General features: G+C 41.9%; 2 protein-coding genes across 7 annotated transcripts; one reads left to right on the top strand and one right to left on the bottom strand.

The window, feature by feature from the left end:
* Nucleotides 1-4,535: 4,535 nt before the first annotated feature.
* Nucleotides 4,536-9,592, bottom strand: LOC116211278 (homeobox-DDT domain protein RLT1-like). Of its 6 annotated transcripts, none has more exons than XM_031545586.1 (9): nucleotides 9,255-9,591; nucleotides 7,770-7,877; nucleotides 7,007-7,681; nucleotides 6,316-6,395; nucleotides 5,892-6,157; nucleotides 5,711-5,807; nucleotides 5,535-5,618; nucleotides 5,349-5,426; nucleotides 4,624-5,163 (listed from the first exon to the last, which is right to left on the bottom strand). In XM_031545586.1, exons 1-9 carry the CDS (start codon nucleotides 9,259-9,261, stop codon nucleotides 5,128-5,130), a joined length of 1,431 nt encoding a protein of 476 aa, XP_031401446.1. In that variant the 5' UTR covers nucleotides 9,262-9,591; the 3' UTR covers nucleotides 4,624-5,127. The 6 variants fall into 6 exon arrangements, with proteins under 6 accessions (XP_031401445.1, XP_031401446.1, XP_031401444.1 ...); XM_031545584.1 differs by having other exon boundaries at nucleotides 5,702-5,807; nucleotides 9,255-9,589; XM_031545582.1 differs by having other exon boundaries at nucleotides 5,711-6,157; nucleotides 9,255-9,590.
* A 2,454-nt stretch (nucleotides 9,593-12,046) lies between these two features.
* Nucleotides 12,047-12,724, top strand: LOC116212298. The gene has a single exon (XM_031546856.1). The coding sequence runs from the start codon at nucleotides 12,047-12,049 to the stop codon at nucleotides 12,722-12,724; it is 678 nt and encodes a 225-aa protein (XP_031402716.1).
* The last annotated feature ends 3,257 nt before the right edge of the window (nucleotides 12,725-15,981 follow it).

Here is a 15,981-nt window from a genome sequence, read left to right on the forward strand (position 1 = left end):
TCTCTTCCAAGCATAGTAACTCACGTGGCAAATCGAGGGGTAGATCAAAGTCGAAGACGAGGAAAGTGGTCACTTGCTATCACTGTGGAAAGGAGGGACACTACAAAAGGGAGTGTAGAGCTCTGAAGAAAAATCAGAATGGCAACGGTGAGAGCAAGAAGGAAGAAGGTACTACAGCAGTGGCATCTGATGGAGAGACCTACATCATTTGTGATGAAGCCTATGTGAATTTCACATGTCAGGACTCTACCTGGGTTGCAGATACAGGTGCCTCGTTTCATGTCACTCCTCATCGGGATTTCTTCTCATCTTACACTACCGGAGACTATGGTTATGTGAGAATGGGAATGGACAGTCATGCAAGATTGTCGGTATTGGTGATGTCTGTCTAGAGACCGAGCTTGGCTGCAAGTTGTTTTTGAAGAAGGTGAGGCATGTTCCAGAAATTCGCCTTAACCTAATCTCGACGGGTCAACTTGATGATGAAGGCTACAGTAATGAATTCAGCAATGGGAGATGGAAGCTCTCCAAGGGTTCGTTGATTGTGGCACGGGGTCAGAAGACCGACACTCTCTACAGGCTGCGTGCCAAACACAATTCCGGTCAGGTTAATGTTGCTGAGGATTATCCTATCGAGCTATGGCATAGGAGACTTGGGCATATCAGCGAGAAAGGTATTCAAATTCTTGCTAGAAAGCAGTCTTTGCCCGTTAAAGGTATGCACTTGAGCACTTGTGATCACTGTTTAGCTGGTAAGCAGAGGAGAGTTTCTTTTGTTAGAAGTCGTCCCTCTAGATGCCATCATATACTTGATCTTGTGCATACAGATGTTTGTTTTATGTCGGATAGATCTCTTGGTGGTGCTCTCTATTTTGTGACATTTATAGATGATCACACCAGGAAAGTTTGGGCTTACCCTATGAGAACTAAAGATCAGGTGACTGAGATTTTCAAGAACTTCCATGTAGCAGTGGAAAGAGAAACAGGCATGAAGCTGAAATGTGTCAGAGCTGATAATGGTGGTGAGTATAGAGGTCCTTTCGAGAACTATTGCAGGACTCACGGTATCAAACTTGAGAAGACGGTACCGAAGACACCACAACAGAACGGGCTTGCAGAGAGAATGAACCGCACAATTGTTGAGAGAGTTCGTTGTATGCTTTCTCAAGCGAAACTGTCTAAGCCTTTCTGGGGCGAGGCAATGAGGTCAGCGGTTGATCTTATTAATCTTACACCGTCAGTTGCACTTGATGGAGATGTACCCCAGCAGGTGTGGACCGGCAAGAAAGTATCATACAAGCATCTCAGAGTATTCGGGTGCAGGGCATCTGTTCACATTCCTCGAGATGAAAGATCAAAACTTGATGCCAAGGCAAAACAGTGCATCTTCTTGGGTTATGCACATGAAGAGTTCGGGTACAGGCTTTGGGACCCTGATAGCAAGAAGATCATCAGGAGCAGGGATGTTGTCTTCTTTGAGGACCAGACAATCGAGGATTTGCAAAAGTTAGAGAAGGCCAGTGTAGGCAATCCTCACGAGATCTCTATTCCTGTACCGGTTGATGTAGAGCATCCAGTGGAAGAGGTACCTGGTGAGTATGAAGAAACCACGACTGGGGGTGAGATTCCTCAGGTAGATGATGATGTGACTACGGATGATACAGGCTCGCGGTTACAGTTAGAGCTTGCAGATCTACCTAGACAATCTGATAGAATAAGACGACCATCTACAAGATATCCGCCTCATGAATATGTGCTACTGACTGACGGGGAGAACCTGAGTGCTATGATGAAGCTGTGGCACATGAGCACAAGGAGCACTGGTTGAAGGCGATGAATGAGGAGATGAACTCCTTGTCTGAAAATCACACGTATGACCTAGTGAAGCTACCGCAAGGTAAGAGAGCATTGAAGAACAAATGGGTCTACAGTTGAAGACAGAGAACTCGCGACCTCGATACAAAGCTCGACTGGTAGTGAAAGGTTTCAACCAGAAGAAAGGAGTTGACTTCGAGGAGATCTTCTCGCCTGTTGTCAAGATGTCATCGATCCGAGTTGTTCTCGCACTGGCAGCTAGTCTGAATTTGGAGATCGAGCAGCTCTCGATGTAAAAACAGCTTTCCTGCATGGTGACTTGGAGGAAGAAATATATATGGAGCAGCCTGAAGGATTCCCGAGTTAAAGGTAAGGAGCATTTGGTGTGCAGGCTGAGGAAGAGCTTGTATGGGCTTAAGCAAGCACCTCGGCAGTGGTATAAAAAGTTTGACTCTTTCATGTTGAGCCATGGCTACACACGGACAACTTCAGATCATTGTGTGTTCGTGAAACAATTCTCGAATGGTGATTTTATCATTTTACTGTTATATGTGGATGATATGCTACTTGTTGGTCATGATATGAGCAAGATTACAGAGTTGAAGAAGGAGCTCAACAAGTCCTTTGCCATGAAGGATTTGGGACCGGCAAAGCAGATCCTTGGGATGCATATTTCTCGTGACAGATCAAGTGGAAAACTTTGGCTTTCTCAAGAGAAGTACATCGAGAAGATTTTGGATCGGTTCAACATGGGTAATGCTAAACCAGTTTCATCACCACTTGCTTCTCATTTCAAACTTAGCTCGAAGCAATGTCCTACAAGTGAGAAGAGAGAGAAGAAGAGATGAAGAAAGTTCCTTACTCATCAGCTGTAGGAAGTTTAATGTATGCCATGGTCTGTACAAGGCCAGATATTGCTCATTCTGTTGGTGTGGTAAGTCGTTTTCTCTCCAATCCGGGGAAAGAGCATTGGAATGCGGTTAAATGGATCCTGAGGTATCTCAGAGGAACATCCAAGGTGTGTTTACACTTTGGCACTGGTAAGCCGGAGTTAGTGGGCTATACGGATGCGGATATGGCAGGAGATATTGATTCCCGGAAATCCACTTCGGGATACTTGATGACTTTTGCAGGGGGAGCTATCTCATGGCAATCAAGGCTTCAAAAGTGCATCGCTTTGTCTACAACGGAAGCCGAATACATTGCGGTGACCGAAGGTTGCAAGGAGATGTTGTGGTTGCAAAAGTTTTTGCAGGAGTTGAGCTTGAAGCAAGAAAGGTATGTTCTACACTGTGATAGTCAAAGCGCCATTCATCTTTGCAAGAATCCCACTTTCCATTCGAGGTCGAAGCATATCGATATCAAGTTTCATTGGATTAGAGATGTGTTGGAGTCCAAGCTGGTGAAGCTAGACAAAGTGCACACTGATGAGAATGGAGCTGATATGATGACAAAACCTCTCGCTAGGGAGAAACTTCATGTTTGCCGAAGTATAGCCGGTATGCTTGAAGCCTCCAAATAGTCGGGAGGGGGAGTTTGTTGGGCTTCCCTCCAATTTGGAGGAAGTTGGGCTCAAATTGTATTGGGCTTTTATTGGGCTTTAATAAGCCCAATAACCCATTTTTATTAGGGTTACTGGCAGAATATATATAAGTAGCAGATCAGCAGCAGATTAGGGGGTTGGTGAGCCGCAGCAGCAGAGCAGCAGCTGCAGAAAATCAGCACAGAATAACAGAGGGAGCAGAGCAGAATTCGGACAAAACAGGGGCAGCGCGCAGCTGGAGATCAAACCTCGATCGGGACGTCAAACGAACTCCGATTGGGACGAAATTTGACAGCAGCTTCACAACACGTGGGGCTAACTTCTGAACGGTCAGAATTTCTATTCGAGCTCTGTAGGTGCTGTTTTAGCTGATTTTGTGAACCACCCGGTGTGGGTGACGAATTTGGTGTTTGGGTGATCCAAGAGTGTTTCTCTTGAGGTTAGGTGATCCAAGGGTTTACCCTTGATGAAAGACATTGTATAACCCTCATTCATAGTGGATCGTTGATTCGGAGTTGGTCCCGTGGTTTTTCCCCACATCGGGGTTTTCCACGTAAAATTCTTGGTGTTGTTTTACTTTACTGCTTGTTGGTTGATTTGATTAGTTCCTATCTCGATTACACTAGTAGGGGAGGAAGATTAATCGCTGCGTTATTATTTGGTTGAGTACATCCCCTCCCCCCAACAGGGATAAAGAAAGGTCGCTCTGACCGCGTGGTGCGGTCTGTGGAAACTGCGTTGAAAAGAAACCAACCAGTGACGTTGCAAGCGCACTTGTCTGTCCGCTGACTGTTTTTCTTCACCGTCGGGCTCAAATCGATCTGTAGTTGATTACTGATTTAAGATAATGTCTGCTCAGACCAAACTGACAAAGCACCGGTCACTGATCCGAGATAAGCCGGAATTTATGGGTTCGCGTTGCGGATTGTGTAGGGGATGTGGTGGTTCGATATAATATCATTAACCGGACTACCCACTGAATAAACTGAAACTCTTGGGAACGTGACGTGCTTTATGTAAGACGAAGATTCACGTGAAATCAGTAATTTTCATGCACGAAGATTTTGAAATGGTTGGCATTCGATAAAATGCCGATCTAGTAGCATCAGCATCTCAGCCGGATGCACAGGATGATGGACTTTATACATCTAGAACTCAAAGTAATGGACTACAGGGAAAAAGGGCCAGACTAAAGTCTTCCAGCCTTCTGTTTTCATTATCCGAACGAAGAAATGGAACCTGAAGGAGGAACGAGATGGTGCAAATGAAGAACACAAAGACCTTTGGGTTTTAGCACCCTTTTTATCCCAATGAATTTACATATTCCGGCAGACTGTTACAAATAGATTACCTACTTCAGTCATCCTGCGAAAAACAATTCACAACTAACAAAAAGATAACATCCAGACTAAGATTTACATCGGGGAATCGAGCTTTGAGCCTGGATTCTACTTTCTAAGTCAGAAAGGTAGAAGCAGGGATAACGTCTGCAGGGGCTGAAGCAATTTCAAAAGCCGACAGCTACAACACAGCCAAAGACTATACAAAATGTTCCGGCTTTCAGAAGAATGAGAGCTAGCTCTCGACCCTGGTCTTCCATCTTGGTATCTCTTCTAATAAAGAGTACAAAAAGAAAGTCTTTCCCAAAGTAGCTATCTCCGATGAAGTTCCAAGAAAGCAGCAGCACTACCTTGTAGAGGGCTTTCTACCTTTTATCAGCAATCAGGGATCCATCTTAATCCAAGGAAGAGTTCGTACAGGCAGTCTCATCATCGCTCAAGCACGATTGCATCTCTGCAGTATATCTGCAGTAACACATAACACTTGTTGTCAGAATAAGAGCTAAGCTGGACTACCTCCTTCTAGCTTATCGTAGTTTCTAACACAATTTTCGTTTGACCGTCCTTCTGTTAGGAAGCTTTGGTATATTTTATGTCTGCCCTACTTCGATTCCCATAAAGTTGACTTTCCCGAAAATGATTATACTGACCCCTTGGCCTGATAACTCCATGGGGGGAGATCTGGTGGTGTCTTGATCTCGTACCTCATTCTTGATTCGTTTCACAGCCTTTCAACCATAAAAAAAGTCCAGGCATTCAAAAAAATAGTAAAATAACTTGCTTGTGCATGTTTTTGTAAGTATATACTATCTTATAAGCACCAATAACATGAGTACCATCATTTCCTTTGGCGGGTGGGCTCTTTCCCTGACCGGTTTGAAATGTCCTTTGTTCGCCGCCTCTCCTCCATGGTGTTTTGCCTGCATGGACATAACATAAACACTGCATCAGTCACACAAGCAAGAACGTATACGAGAAGTTTAAAGAAATGATGGGACCTGACCATTTTGACCTTTGAGATCCTTCTAGATGGGCCTCCTCCCTCCACATTAGTAGGGTCACTTCCCCGAATGACAGGGTTAGGAGGTAGCTTTTCCCTTGACCTCTTGCTACATTGGACAACCATGGGATCAGCATTCTCACACTCATAAAGCTGAGGCTCTCCTGCCACACTGCTCCAAAGATGATCAGACCTTATCACTTCATCAGTATGATTATAGTTCCTCTTATGGTTCCTTCCACCGCCATTAACAAAATCATCACCCACTATATGGTCTTGCATGTCCAGAGAAGAGTTTGTGCCAGCAAGATAACCAGAGCGATCGGAAAATGAACATTTTTGTTTTTGTTTTGAACGGTGGCGAGGTTGATCCTCATAGTCATCAAAACTATCCACGGGGCTGGAGTTTAGAGCTTCCTCATAAGATTTTTTGGCTTTCCAATCAGGATATTCCGGCCTCTGGAAAACAAAAGAAAGGGAAAACAATGATAGAGGGGAGATTTACTATAAATCAACTGGCAATTTCCAAGTTGAGGATTATCAATTTAATCATGATCGGTATACACTTGGAGGTTTCCTAATGTATCTTCAGAAGGATGATCTAAGAGTCAACTTACAGCATTCATATGGGATGGATGATGGACTAGGTGGATATTTGGCGAATGTGACAAAGCAGGGTCCTCATCATAATAAGATTCTGCAAACATAAAAACAAACAAGAATACCTCACCTCAATGAAAACTCAAGCAAAAGATTCAAAGTAATAGTTGGGATAGTGGGACCACATCTTCGGTACAATAGATAGATTGGAGTGGAATGGAATAGTGTACAAATTATAATGCTGCGGAATCAAATTTTCTACCGCTCCGGTATATAGTAAAGATGAAAAGAACAAAAATGTCACTCTTTCTTCTTATGAATTGCAGTGGACTGACAAACCCAGGAAAGGGAAATACCTGATTAGCTCCTTTAATTAGCGAAAATAGTTGAACAAAACCAGGTATCTGCAATTGTATATAACTGACTGCTCATGCACATGAATCAACCGTCTTTCCACAAAGTCCAGCTGCTTTTATCTTTTCATGTACAACATTACAAGTGTATAAAAGATACCGATAAAATGGAAAATGAAGTATCATTTTAATGGGAACCAAGAATAATAACTAGAACCCAAGGGAAAGAGGGAAAGAATTGTGAGATTAAGAGAGAGCCATCAAAACCTTATTCAAGGGTTAACAGACATGGGATTTTATCTAAACATCAGTCAGGACACAAATATTGGGATTACATAATGCAGAATAAACTCACCGAGAGCTGATTGTCTGCCTGCAGACTCAAATGCACCAGGAGGAAGAGGCTGAAACTCCACACCGAGTGGTGGACCATCCTCCCGATAATACCTCCCGAGCTGCCTCTTAACGGTAGTAATAGCAGCATTTTCTATTTCAACCCGCACTTTCAAATATCCAGATGGCTTATAGTTAATTCCCATGTCTTTGACAGTTTTTGAACCAGGAGGTACACGAATCCCTTGTGAAATCATGAATTGAGTACCCTGCACACCATATTTATCCATACTACGAGAACAATATCTCTCCTGTAAAGCTGAACTGCTCTCAGAAGACGTGTCCTGAACCCCATTAATATTTCCTGGGTAGTGACTTCTTAGCTCATAGGTGAGATCTGCAGAAGGAGAATCCTGCCCATAAAGGCTTCTACTTTCAACATCCCTTAAATCAACAGGAGGCCTACGATTCCCCTGTTTGGTGCTTCCACTGGAATCTTGCCCAAAACCACTTCCTCGGTCCTGGACAATAACTCCACTTGAATGATCTTGCCGCCCATCACCATGGACTTCATCTTTTGATGGCAACCTCTTGTCCCTCACCCTTCGGTTGCAGAACCAATTGGTAACTTGCTTCTCTGTCAATCCTAACTGCTCTGCGAGTCGCAATTTCAATTCTTCTGTTGGATACTTGTTCACTGACACAAACAAGGAAGCGTTTCATCAGATATGAGTAATCATTGTAAATAGCAATTGGAGTGAAATTGAAAAGAGTGCTGGACATACCTCTATATATTTCTTTCAATGCTTCAAGTTGTGATGGTGTCTTAACCTTCTTCTTATTGCTCTCCTTGTGCAATGCTATGCTTTCACCATGTTGAACTTCACCTGTTTCTGTTTTAGTAGCCACAGAAGAAAGAAAACTATGACCAGAAAAATGCAAGTTGCATATCGACCAAACTAGCCAGCAAAAGTTGAATGAATTCAGCGAGGGAGACACTTCATTAGTACGTGCCCAGAACTGAAAGGCTAGGCAACCCTGAAATTAAACAACTCAAAAGGAGAACAGACTCAAAAAATGGAGGCATTGATCCCAATTAGACATTCTCCTCCGAGGGATCTGTCACTCTACATATGGATTGAACATTCTCTACTGTCTTGATACATGCCATCAACTACACTTGCGAGCGAGAAATTAAAAGACCGACCTGTAAATAGAGTGGTGCAAGGAATTTTATTCACCAAAGACAATTATACTCAATGTCAGAACAGGAAGAAGCAAATTTGGAGCGGAAAGATTGATTAGACACCCCAAGTCCCTGCCAAAAACTTATCACTGAAACAACACTTTCTAGAATAAGTTCAATCCTCACCAGCAATGGTAAATAAACAACTGAATTAACTCACCGATTATATTATTGGCAAATATAGTTTTCTTGATTGCATCAAACAAGCCCCAGTAGTCTTATATAGACGCAATACGTTCATGTCCGATCCAAACATAAAAAATCAGGGAAAGAGAACTCCACAGAGAAACATCACACCGGTTACAAAACCTCCTACTATCACAGAAGGACCCCTATATCTCTCTAAACATAGAACATCTCATTGTACAAGCAAATGATCATCTTCCCTAATCACGAGGAGTGCCAACCTACTAAACGGCAGCGGAAGAAATACTTTTATTTCTTGAATTCCACTAAATAAGAAAGGATCACCTAAACATGATTGCGGTACTAACTTGTTTTCCAGTCAACATTCATTTCATTTAGCTTCTCCATTCTTTACAATGTAAGCTTCTCACCGCTGATGCAGCTCTTTGGCTGCCTATTTGAAAAGTATAAAGGCCAAGCAGCCCCCATGCATGCCCAAAAGAACAATGATTTATAAAGCTTGAACAACCGAAAATGAACTTCTCTTGAGGAAATTTGTAGCAAACAAACCGGTACAAAGATCGTGGAGTCTGATAAACAAAAGGGTATGGCCCAATCATGGGATTGACAAGGAATTGTGGGAAAACGGGAAAAGGAGGTAAAATTTCAGGTCTCATTGATCTTTTGAGGGTGAAATGTTCAAATGCAGAACATTACAGATAATGTCAGTGAAACGCAGCCCATCAAGACATGAATTGACAGCTCCAACCAATGATCTCAACCGCAAAGCTTCAATCTTGAAGCATTTAAGACGGAGAAATTCAGCTGGGCATGAAAGTCGCCACCCCAAAAACCTTTCAGAGCTCGAGAGATGGGAAAGAAAGAACGCGGGAAATACCTTCCATGGCGAAATGGACGAAACCCGGCGGTGCCAATTTGGGTTCCGCGAACAGTCGTTTACGTTTGGAAGGTCATCGACTAACCCTCAATGAGACAGAGAAGAGACAGCAGAATTCCATGGAGGAGGAGGAGGAGGAGGAGGAGGGACGAAACAGGTAACGATGCTGGTGGGAATGGTTTGTTCTTCAATTTGCTTGGAAATGGAGTGGACGAATATGGCATCCCCATTAATGTCGAAGCTTTCTGGGATTTAGGATTTGATTATGGGTTTGGTTGATTAAATTCCAACCCATATATGGCTAATTTGATTTTCTTCGGGGTTATCCTTTTCTGGCTGCTTCTTCTTGCTGTTCTTAATCAACCTGATTATTAATCTTGACTGTTAGCGAAGTTTAATGAAAACACAGACATGGACGATCCTCCTGCTTTTCATGTCGGGATTCAGACGGGGAACTTAACTCCGTTAAACCTCCTCGTGGCGGGGAATTATTTTTTGGTTTATCTTTCCTTTCCTTCCCCAATTTTAAATTATGCCGATTTAATTTCTTAACTGAAGAAAAAGCATCATGATCCAAGCAAGAATGTCTTGGGACGAATATTATTTGCGTGATCAATCAAGAAAAGTCGATTTAATACTAGACGTAACCAATCTGAATTGACTTGGGATTAACTAGAAGTTCGAACGGAAAAAAAATGAAATGAAATGAGTTACAACATGACTTTCTATAAGTTAGCTAAAATACTACTTCTATATGCAAATCAACACGAGCATTATATGGGACGTGCCGTATATAGAAGGATAAGTCGAATGATATAAGTTGGTGGTGTGAACTCATTTGAAAGAACATAAGAAAAAGTGCCATGGCCTCCATGGTCGGTCGAACATGAAAACTTAAATAAAATAGATCTCTTCTTGATTTTTTTTGTTCTTTTTAAATTTTTTTTGGAGAGAATAAATCTCTTCTTAGACTTTTAGAAAAAAAATAATCTTTAATATTCAATTTTTCAAAATTATTGAAATAATATCTTTCGCACTAAAAAAAAAGAAGAAGAAATATCTCATTGCGCTTAGGCCCAATTAGCTTTTGATTTTTCGAAATAGTAGCCCAACAACACGCTGCCATGTATTTTCATTTTCAAATATCATTCGCTCAAGTCAAGATATATATATATATATATATTCCATAATACTTAATTGAAAGTTGATAATCACTTAATCCGACTCGATGCAGTCTTTTTCCTGGAATTTCTTTTATGAGGTAAACTCAAGGTTCTTTTTATTATTATGATGATTGATACAACATATTCCTCATTCCATCCGCATACGTATCATTTTGGACTTTCTGATTTTTCAGTCAGAATTGCCCAAATCCGGGTGATATCAACGTCCTTAATTGGCATTACAGTCCAAAAATAATCTATAGATTTTCGATTGTCCAACTCATCGCGTGATATATAATTTATATGCTTAGCGAATCCTCATAAAGTTAATATCGCAGCTTAAAAACTCATTAGCTATGCTGACGGTTTCAGCCTGCCTTTTCATGTACTAATATCAAAAGATTAGAACAAGTAGGCGCACACATATTGAAGAAAAGAAACCCATCGATTAGTTATGCCTCTATATATATCCTTAATCATTTGCGATTAATAATAAAAAAATTAATTTTTTTCTAAAATTAAAACGTACCTTTTTTATATCATAAATTAAAATGGGCTGGAAATTGAATTCCTATAATTGCGGCTAATGAAGATGTGAGTGAGGATGTGAACAACCCCAGACCGAGTCGTATTGTTGGCTTAGCCCTTTGTAATGTCAAAGGATAATGACGATGTCGATTTAATCACGTGTTCCGTGCAATGGTACTGTGTGAAAACCCCCGATGATAAGTTGAACGAATTTTGAGAACATAAATCCCATTATTTTTATTTTATTACTTTTATTTTGATTTGGAAAATAAATCAAAATACTGCATTGTGTAGCGATTGCGTAGTCATCATGGTACTGATCTTGATGTTTACCGGTCTGAAATTAATACGGCATTGGCTTTCATGGGATCAAAATGATCGATAGGAGTCAATGGTCTAACTACCAAACCAGTCAACAGATCACACGGTTATCATCATCCCCACACACTCATCAATGCCCAAGTTGCTGCAATTTGACGAAAATGTCATTTCCGTTTATCGCAACCAATCCATAATCTTCGATCGATCAACCAAACCACTGATCAATTGCTCCACATATCGCTAGAGCATTGTGCAAATTTCTGAATTTCAAGTATTTCCGCATTTCAAATAACTCTATTTATGTATAGATGGTAATTAATCAAATTTCAAGGAAAAAGCGAGATCGTCAATAATTAACAAATGATTGGCACTGTATCCACACACTGCACTTGACTTCTTTATCATATTGATCAACTCTTGGAAATTAAAAGACAATAATAATTAGTGAAATTATTTCAGATAAACCGAATTTAGCAGTGTTTAATGATACTCGTCAAAAGGGCAGCAGCACAGACAGACAGAGATGTTCAAAGCCGGCATAGTTGACTGAACTTAACCCACTCCCTAAATTAATAATTATAAAAGAAAATGAAAAAAGAAAATTAGAAATTACTCGCGATACCAGATATACCAAAGACTTTGGCTTTTGCCAGCAGAAAGTCAATCTTTTCTTCATCAATCATATATATATATATATATATACATAGTACCCTTTCTACACGTTCTACTGATCTCTCACTGGGATATCATCGAAATCTCGGTCTTGTACTTTCTCTGGTAATGGGAAATGCATTAGCATCGCCTTGCTTCAATCTCCATCGGCACGGCTCGAGGTCGCGAGAGATCAAGCTGATCTTCTGGGAAGGCAATACTAGGGTTTTGATAGGGAGGCACCTGGCGGGAGAGATCATGTTCGAGTTCCCAGACATGATGGTCTGCCACGCGGACTCCTTCTTCATCGGCCGTCCGGTCCCGGCCCTTGCCATAGAGGATGTCCTTGTGCCGGGGGAGTCCTACTTCGTCCTCCCGATTGACTGCTTCCCATGCGTTGGCACACTTTCCGCCTCCTCCCTAGCAGCCCTAGGGTCAAACAGCCCTAATAATAATAATGGAAAGCATTCTCCAATGAAGAATAGCTTCGGGGAGGGCCGTCCATTCGAGTATTTGAGGGGGGAGGATGGAAGGGTCATGATAAAAGTTGCCCCGGAGTTCATCACAAGGCTTATAATGAAAGAGTCAGGCGAGGGGATTAGCAGTGGCACCACCGGTTCGTCGAGTAGTCCATGTCATGGTGTGCTGTGCAGCACCCCGGAGCTACAAAAGCATTACAGCCAACTCGTTGGATCGAACAAAGAGCAAGTATGGTCACCGAAGCTCGAGACAATCTCCGAGCACAAGCTGAGGTTTTCTCCTTGCAGGTTCATAGGATTGGAATGGAAACAGAAAGAGAGTAGCTAGGAATTAGGTTCAACGTCCTTTCTTTTTTTTCCCCCCTTATATGGTGTTGCCAATTGAATTATGTACACATTCCTACATACAAAACCTATATCTTTTCTATGTTCTGATTAACAATGAGCTTGAGTAATTGCTTCCAAAGGCTGACAGAGAGACATAGAATTGCGATGCCGTGTTCTTCATCTCATCTCTCTCCGTGCACTTAGATTTTGTTCGTGTAAACATATAAACTGCAATCTCTACACGTACTATAGCTGTGAAATTCAACTATAAATGGATGCAAGAACGTTCAGCTATATTTATCAGATATGTTTGTTGAACAAAACTTCGTTCTAATGAACGTCGAGGAGTATGTAAAATGGAATCAATAGTCGATGGATATCATTTCAGATACTCAGCTGCAATTCGAACTAAGTAACGAAGCGATAACTTTCACATAAAATATACGTTCGAAATTAGTAATACCAATAACACTGGCCATCGTGCACGATATAAAGAAAGTGAGTCTGCAGATACCTATCACCGTCCGCATGGATCCATATATATTATCATGTTAAAATTGCTCCAGTCCAATCTTTCCTGATGGTCGGGATCCAATCCATGCACAAAAAAGGAAATTGTGAACCTCGGATAGTCTCCCTTGATGGTCCAGATTTGGATTCCAATGAGCAAGCAATCGAACCCTCTGCTATTTCGATATGAATCGTAAAGAGGATCAGCTAGCATTGGCCAAACGAACATCAGAAATGTTAGTTTCATATAGGTGATCGACCACACTTGGATATATACTGCGCATATAGAATTATCTTTTTTCCGTGGGTAGACGACTTACGGTTGTTCTTTTTTTATTTTTTAAATAATTCCGTGTATAACTTTTTAAAGCTGCCGTCAAGCAATCAAAATTAAGAAGAGAAAAGGAAAAAAGGAAAAAGAACTAGTTGTACTCTTGACCAGGTCTTTGGTCTACCCTTTTATTGTAAGATTCATGTTGGGCTTGCCAGATTATCTGCTCTCTGAATTGTAGAGCTTCTTTGACTTCCATATCTCATTAATTGTTATAATTTGAAAGGTCTCTAGTGATCCAAATTACGTGCATCGAATATCATATATGCCCGCACGGTATTCCCTAGTTATCTCAAGACTTTCTCCCGCTAATTAAGTTGACACAGTTTATTTATATGCCATGCGAATCCCTCCCTTCTCAACAACAAAAGTGTCGATCGAGTGGTAAGCAACTCACCCTTATAAGGAGGAGAACACAAGTTCGAATCCCGGGAGGCGCACTTGTTGGGATGAAGAATAACCTTTAATACTCGATCTCCCGACTAAATTAGTCAGACCCCATTGGGGTTTTGGATACCAGGATACACACCGAAAAAAAAAATCCCTCGCTTCTCTTCCTTTCCCCTCCTAGCCGGACGTCGTCCGGGGTTAGGTAAAAAATCTTACACCCAAAGAAATACAAAGGATGTAGTGGGCTGCTAGCGAGGCCCATGCAAATGTGAAATAGAAGGGGCCCAACGAGACCCATGATTTCCTTTCCCCCATCCCTAGAGGTAGTCTCGCAATTTGCTTAATATTCTAGCAGTCAAAAATTAGTGCTAGTATTCGGACTATAAAAGGATCTACCCATGGACCGGGCCGGCCGATGGATTTCACCGTACTAGACGAACCTCGGCGTCAGGATCTCTAGAGGACCACAGATGATTCGAGAGAGAAGTGACAGACAGCTGTAATCCGGCAAGATGATACGAACAGATACTCTGCAAAGAACAAAATCTCGAAAGGGTTCTCGAGCACGCCAAGGGGCAATCGCGGTGAGGAGAGGGAGTGGAGGAAGAAGTTAATGGCGATGGGTGGACCAGCCTATGAATGTCCAAAGGGGTTGAGACGGGGACCACCCTATGACAGAAGATGGTCCATGTTCCCTCCCTTCGATGGCGTTGTACTGAACCAAATGGGCCCAAATCTCAGCCCAACTTGACATCACGCCCTGAGCTAATAGAAACATCGCATGATCTCATTAAATCCCTCGTTATAAACCCAATCATAAGAAAGTTAATAATTTATTAAAATCTGACCTCACTCTCTAAGCTATAGGAATCATCAGCTGACCAATGATTGTATGTGTTGGCTGTTATGAGACAAGGCGCGGAAGAGTCATACACTCGGGCTTCCTATCGAGTTATGTCCGTGCGTTCACGACGTAAATGGAATTTCACATGCAGATTAGAATCCCATTCCGTGGTGAGGGAGTCGATAGATCATGATCGAGGTAAAACTGGGACAACGAGAAATACGACAAAGATGGACGGAATCGGGTCTCTGGGGAAGGCACGAAAAGATCACTTTCGGGAATATACCTAAAGGGGGTGGAAGTCGTTAGGGCATATAGATTCCAAGTGTGTAGGGTAGGGGAGGGGGTGACGATCAGGGAGATCTAAGGGAAGATAGATCCATAAGAGGGAGCCCATGGCCCCGACGCAGTCCATAGGGGGGCCTATTGGCCTATGGAAAACGACCTCAGATGGAACTGAACTGGCGGGCTTTTTAGGTAAGTAGACTTTTTTTCCCTTTTTTTTTTTAAGTTTTTCACATATGAATAAAGCCATGAAGTTCCCCGAATTAGGGACACGACAGCAGCTTATGGAACGCAAAGCTGACGATGACAAAAACGACATGTCCACTTCATGAACGGGAGTTTTAAGTAAAGACAAAGGCCAATTAAGTCATACAGCTACATTGCACTGCAACATATATACATCATCACTTCATTTGTCATCGCAGGTCAAAGATGGTGAGGGAAAATAAGAAAAAAAGAAATTGAAAAGTAGAATCGATCAGATAATATGATATTTGTAGGTAATAGGGTTTTTGATACATAGATGTAATCCGGGACGGAGTTAGAAGTTCTCGCCTTTCTTGCCGATATTCCTGGTTGTATACTGTTCAGCAACATGAAAAGAAAGTGGCACAGATGGGCCGAATCGTATCTCTCATGCATGCATATCAGAAGATGACCTTGCATGATTACCAGTCCAAATTTTCCATGTTATCACATGCTTAAAGGTGGCATCGGGGGTTCGTGCATCGGTTGAAATTAACCTCACTTGGCTCATCTTGTCTCTTTGCGCAGGCTATCTTCGGCTGATTTTGAACTCTAAAGTTAAAATCCATTCATATAAAACGTAGTTCGTCAACTCCATCGTGATTTTTTAATGCGCTTAATAATTTATGGTCCGTGACAGGCGCAAGGTGAG

The sequence above is a fragment of the Punica granatum genome, chromosome 6 (assembly GCF_007655135.1).
Source record: "Punica granatum isolate Tunisia-2019 chromosome 6, ASM765513v2, whole genome shotgun sequence".
NCBI lineage: Eukaryota > Viridiplantae > Streptophyta > Magnoliopsida > Myrtales > Lythraceae > Punica > Punica granatum.

Bases quoted from the DNA above. Each gene is read 5' to 3' on its own strand.
- LOC116211278 (XM_031545581.1), bottom strand. The intron at 7,682-7,769 runs GTATGTCCAGCA...TGTTTGTGTCAG, and splicing joins ATTGAAAGAAATATATAGAG to TGAACAAGTATCCAACAGAA. The intron at 6,396-7,006 runs GTGAGTTTATTC...TTATGTTTGCAG, and splicing joins AGGCAGACAATCAGCTCTCG to AATCTTATTATGATGAGGAC.
- LOC116212298 (XM_031546856.1), top strand. From the start codon at position 12,047: ATGGGAAATGCATTAGCATCGCCTTGCTTCAATCTCCATCGGCACGGC.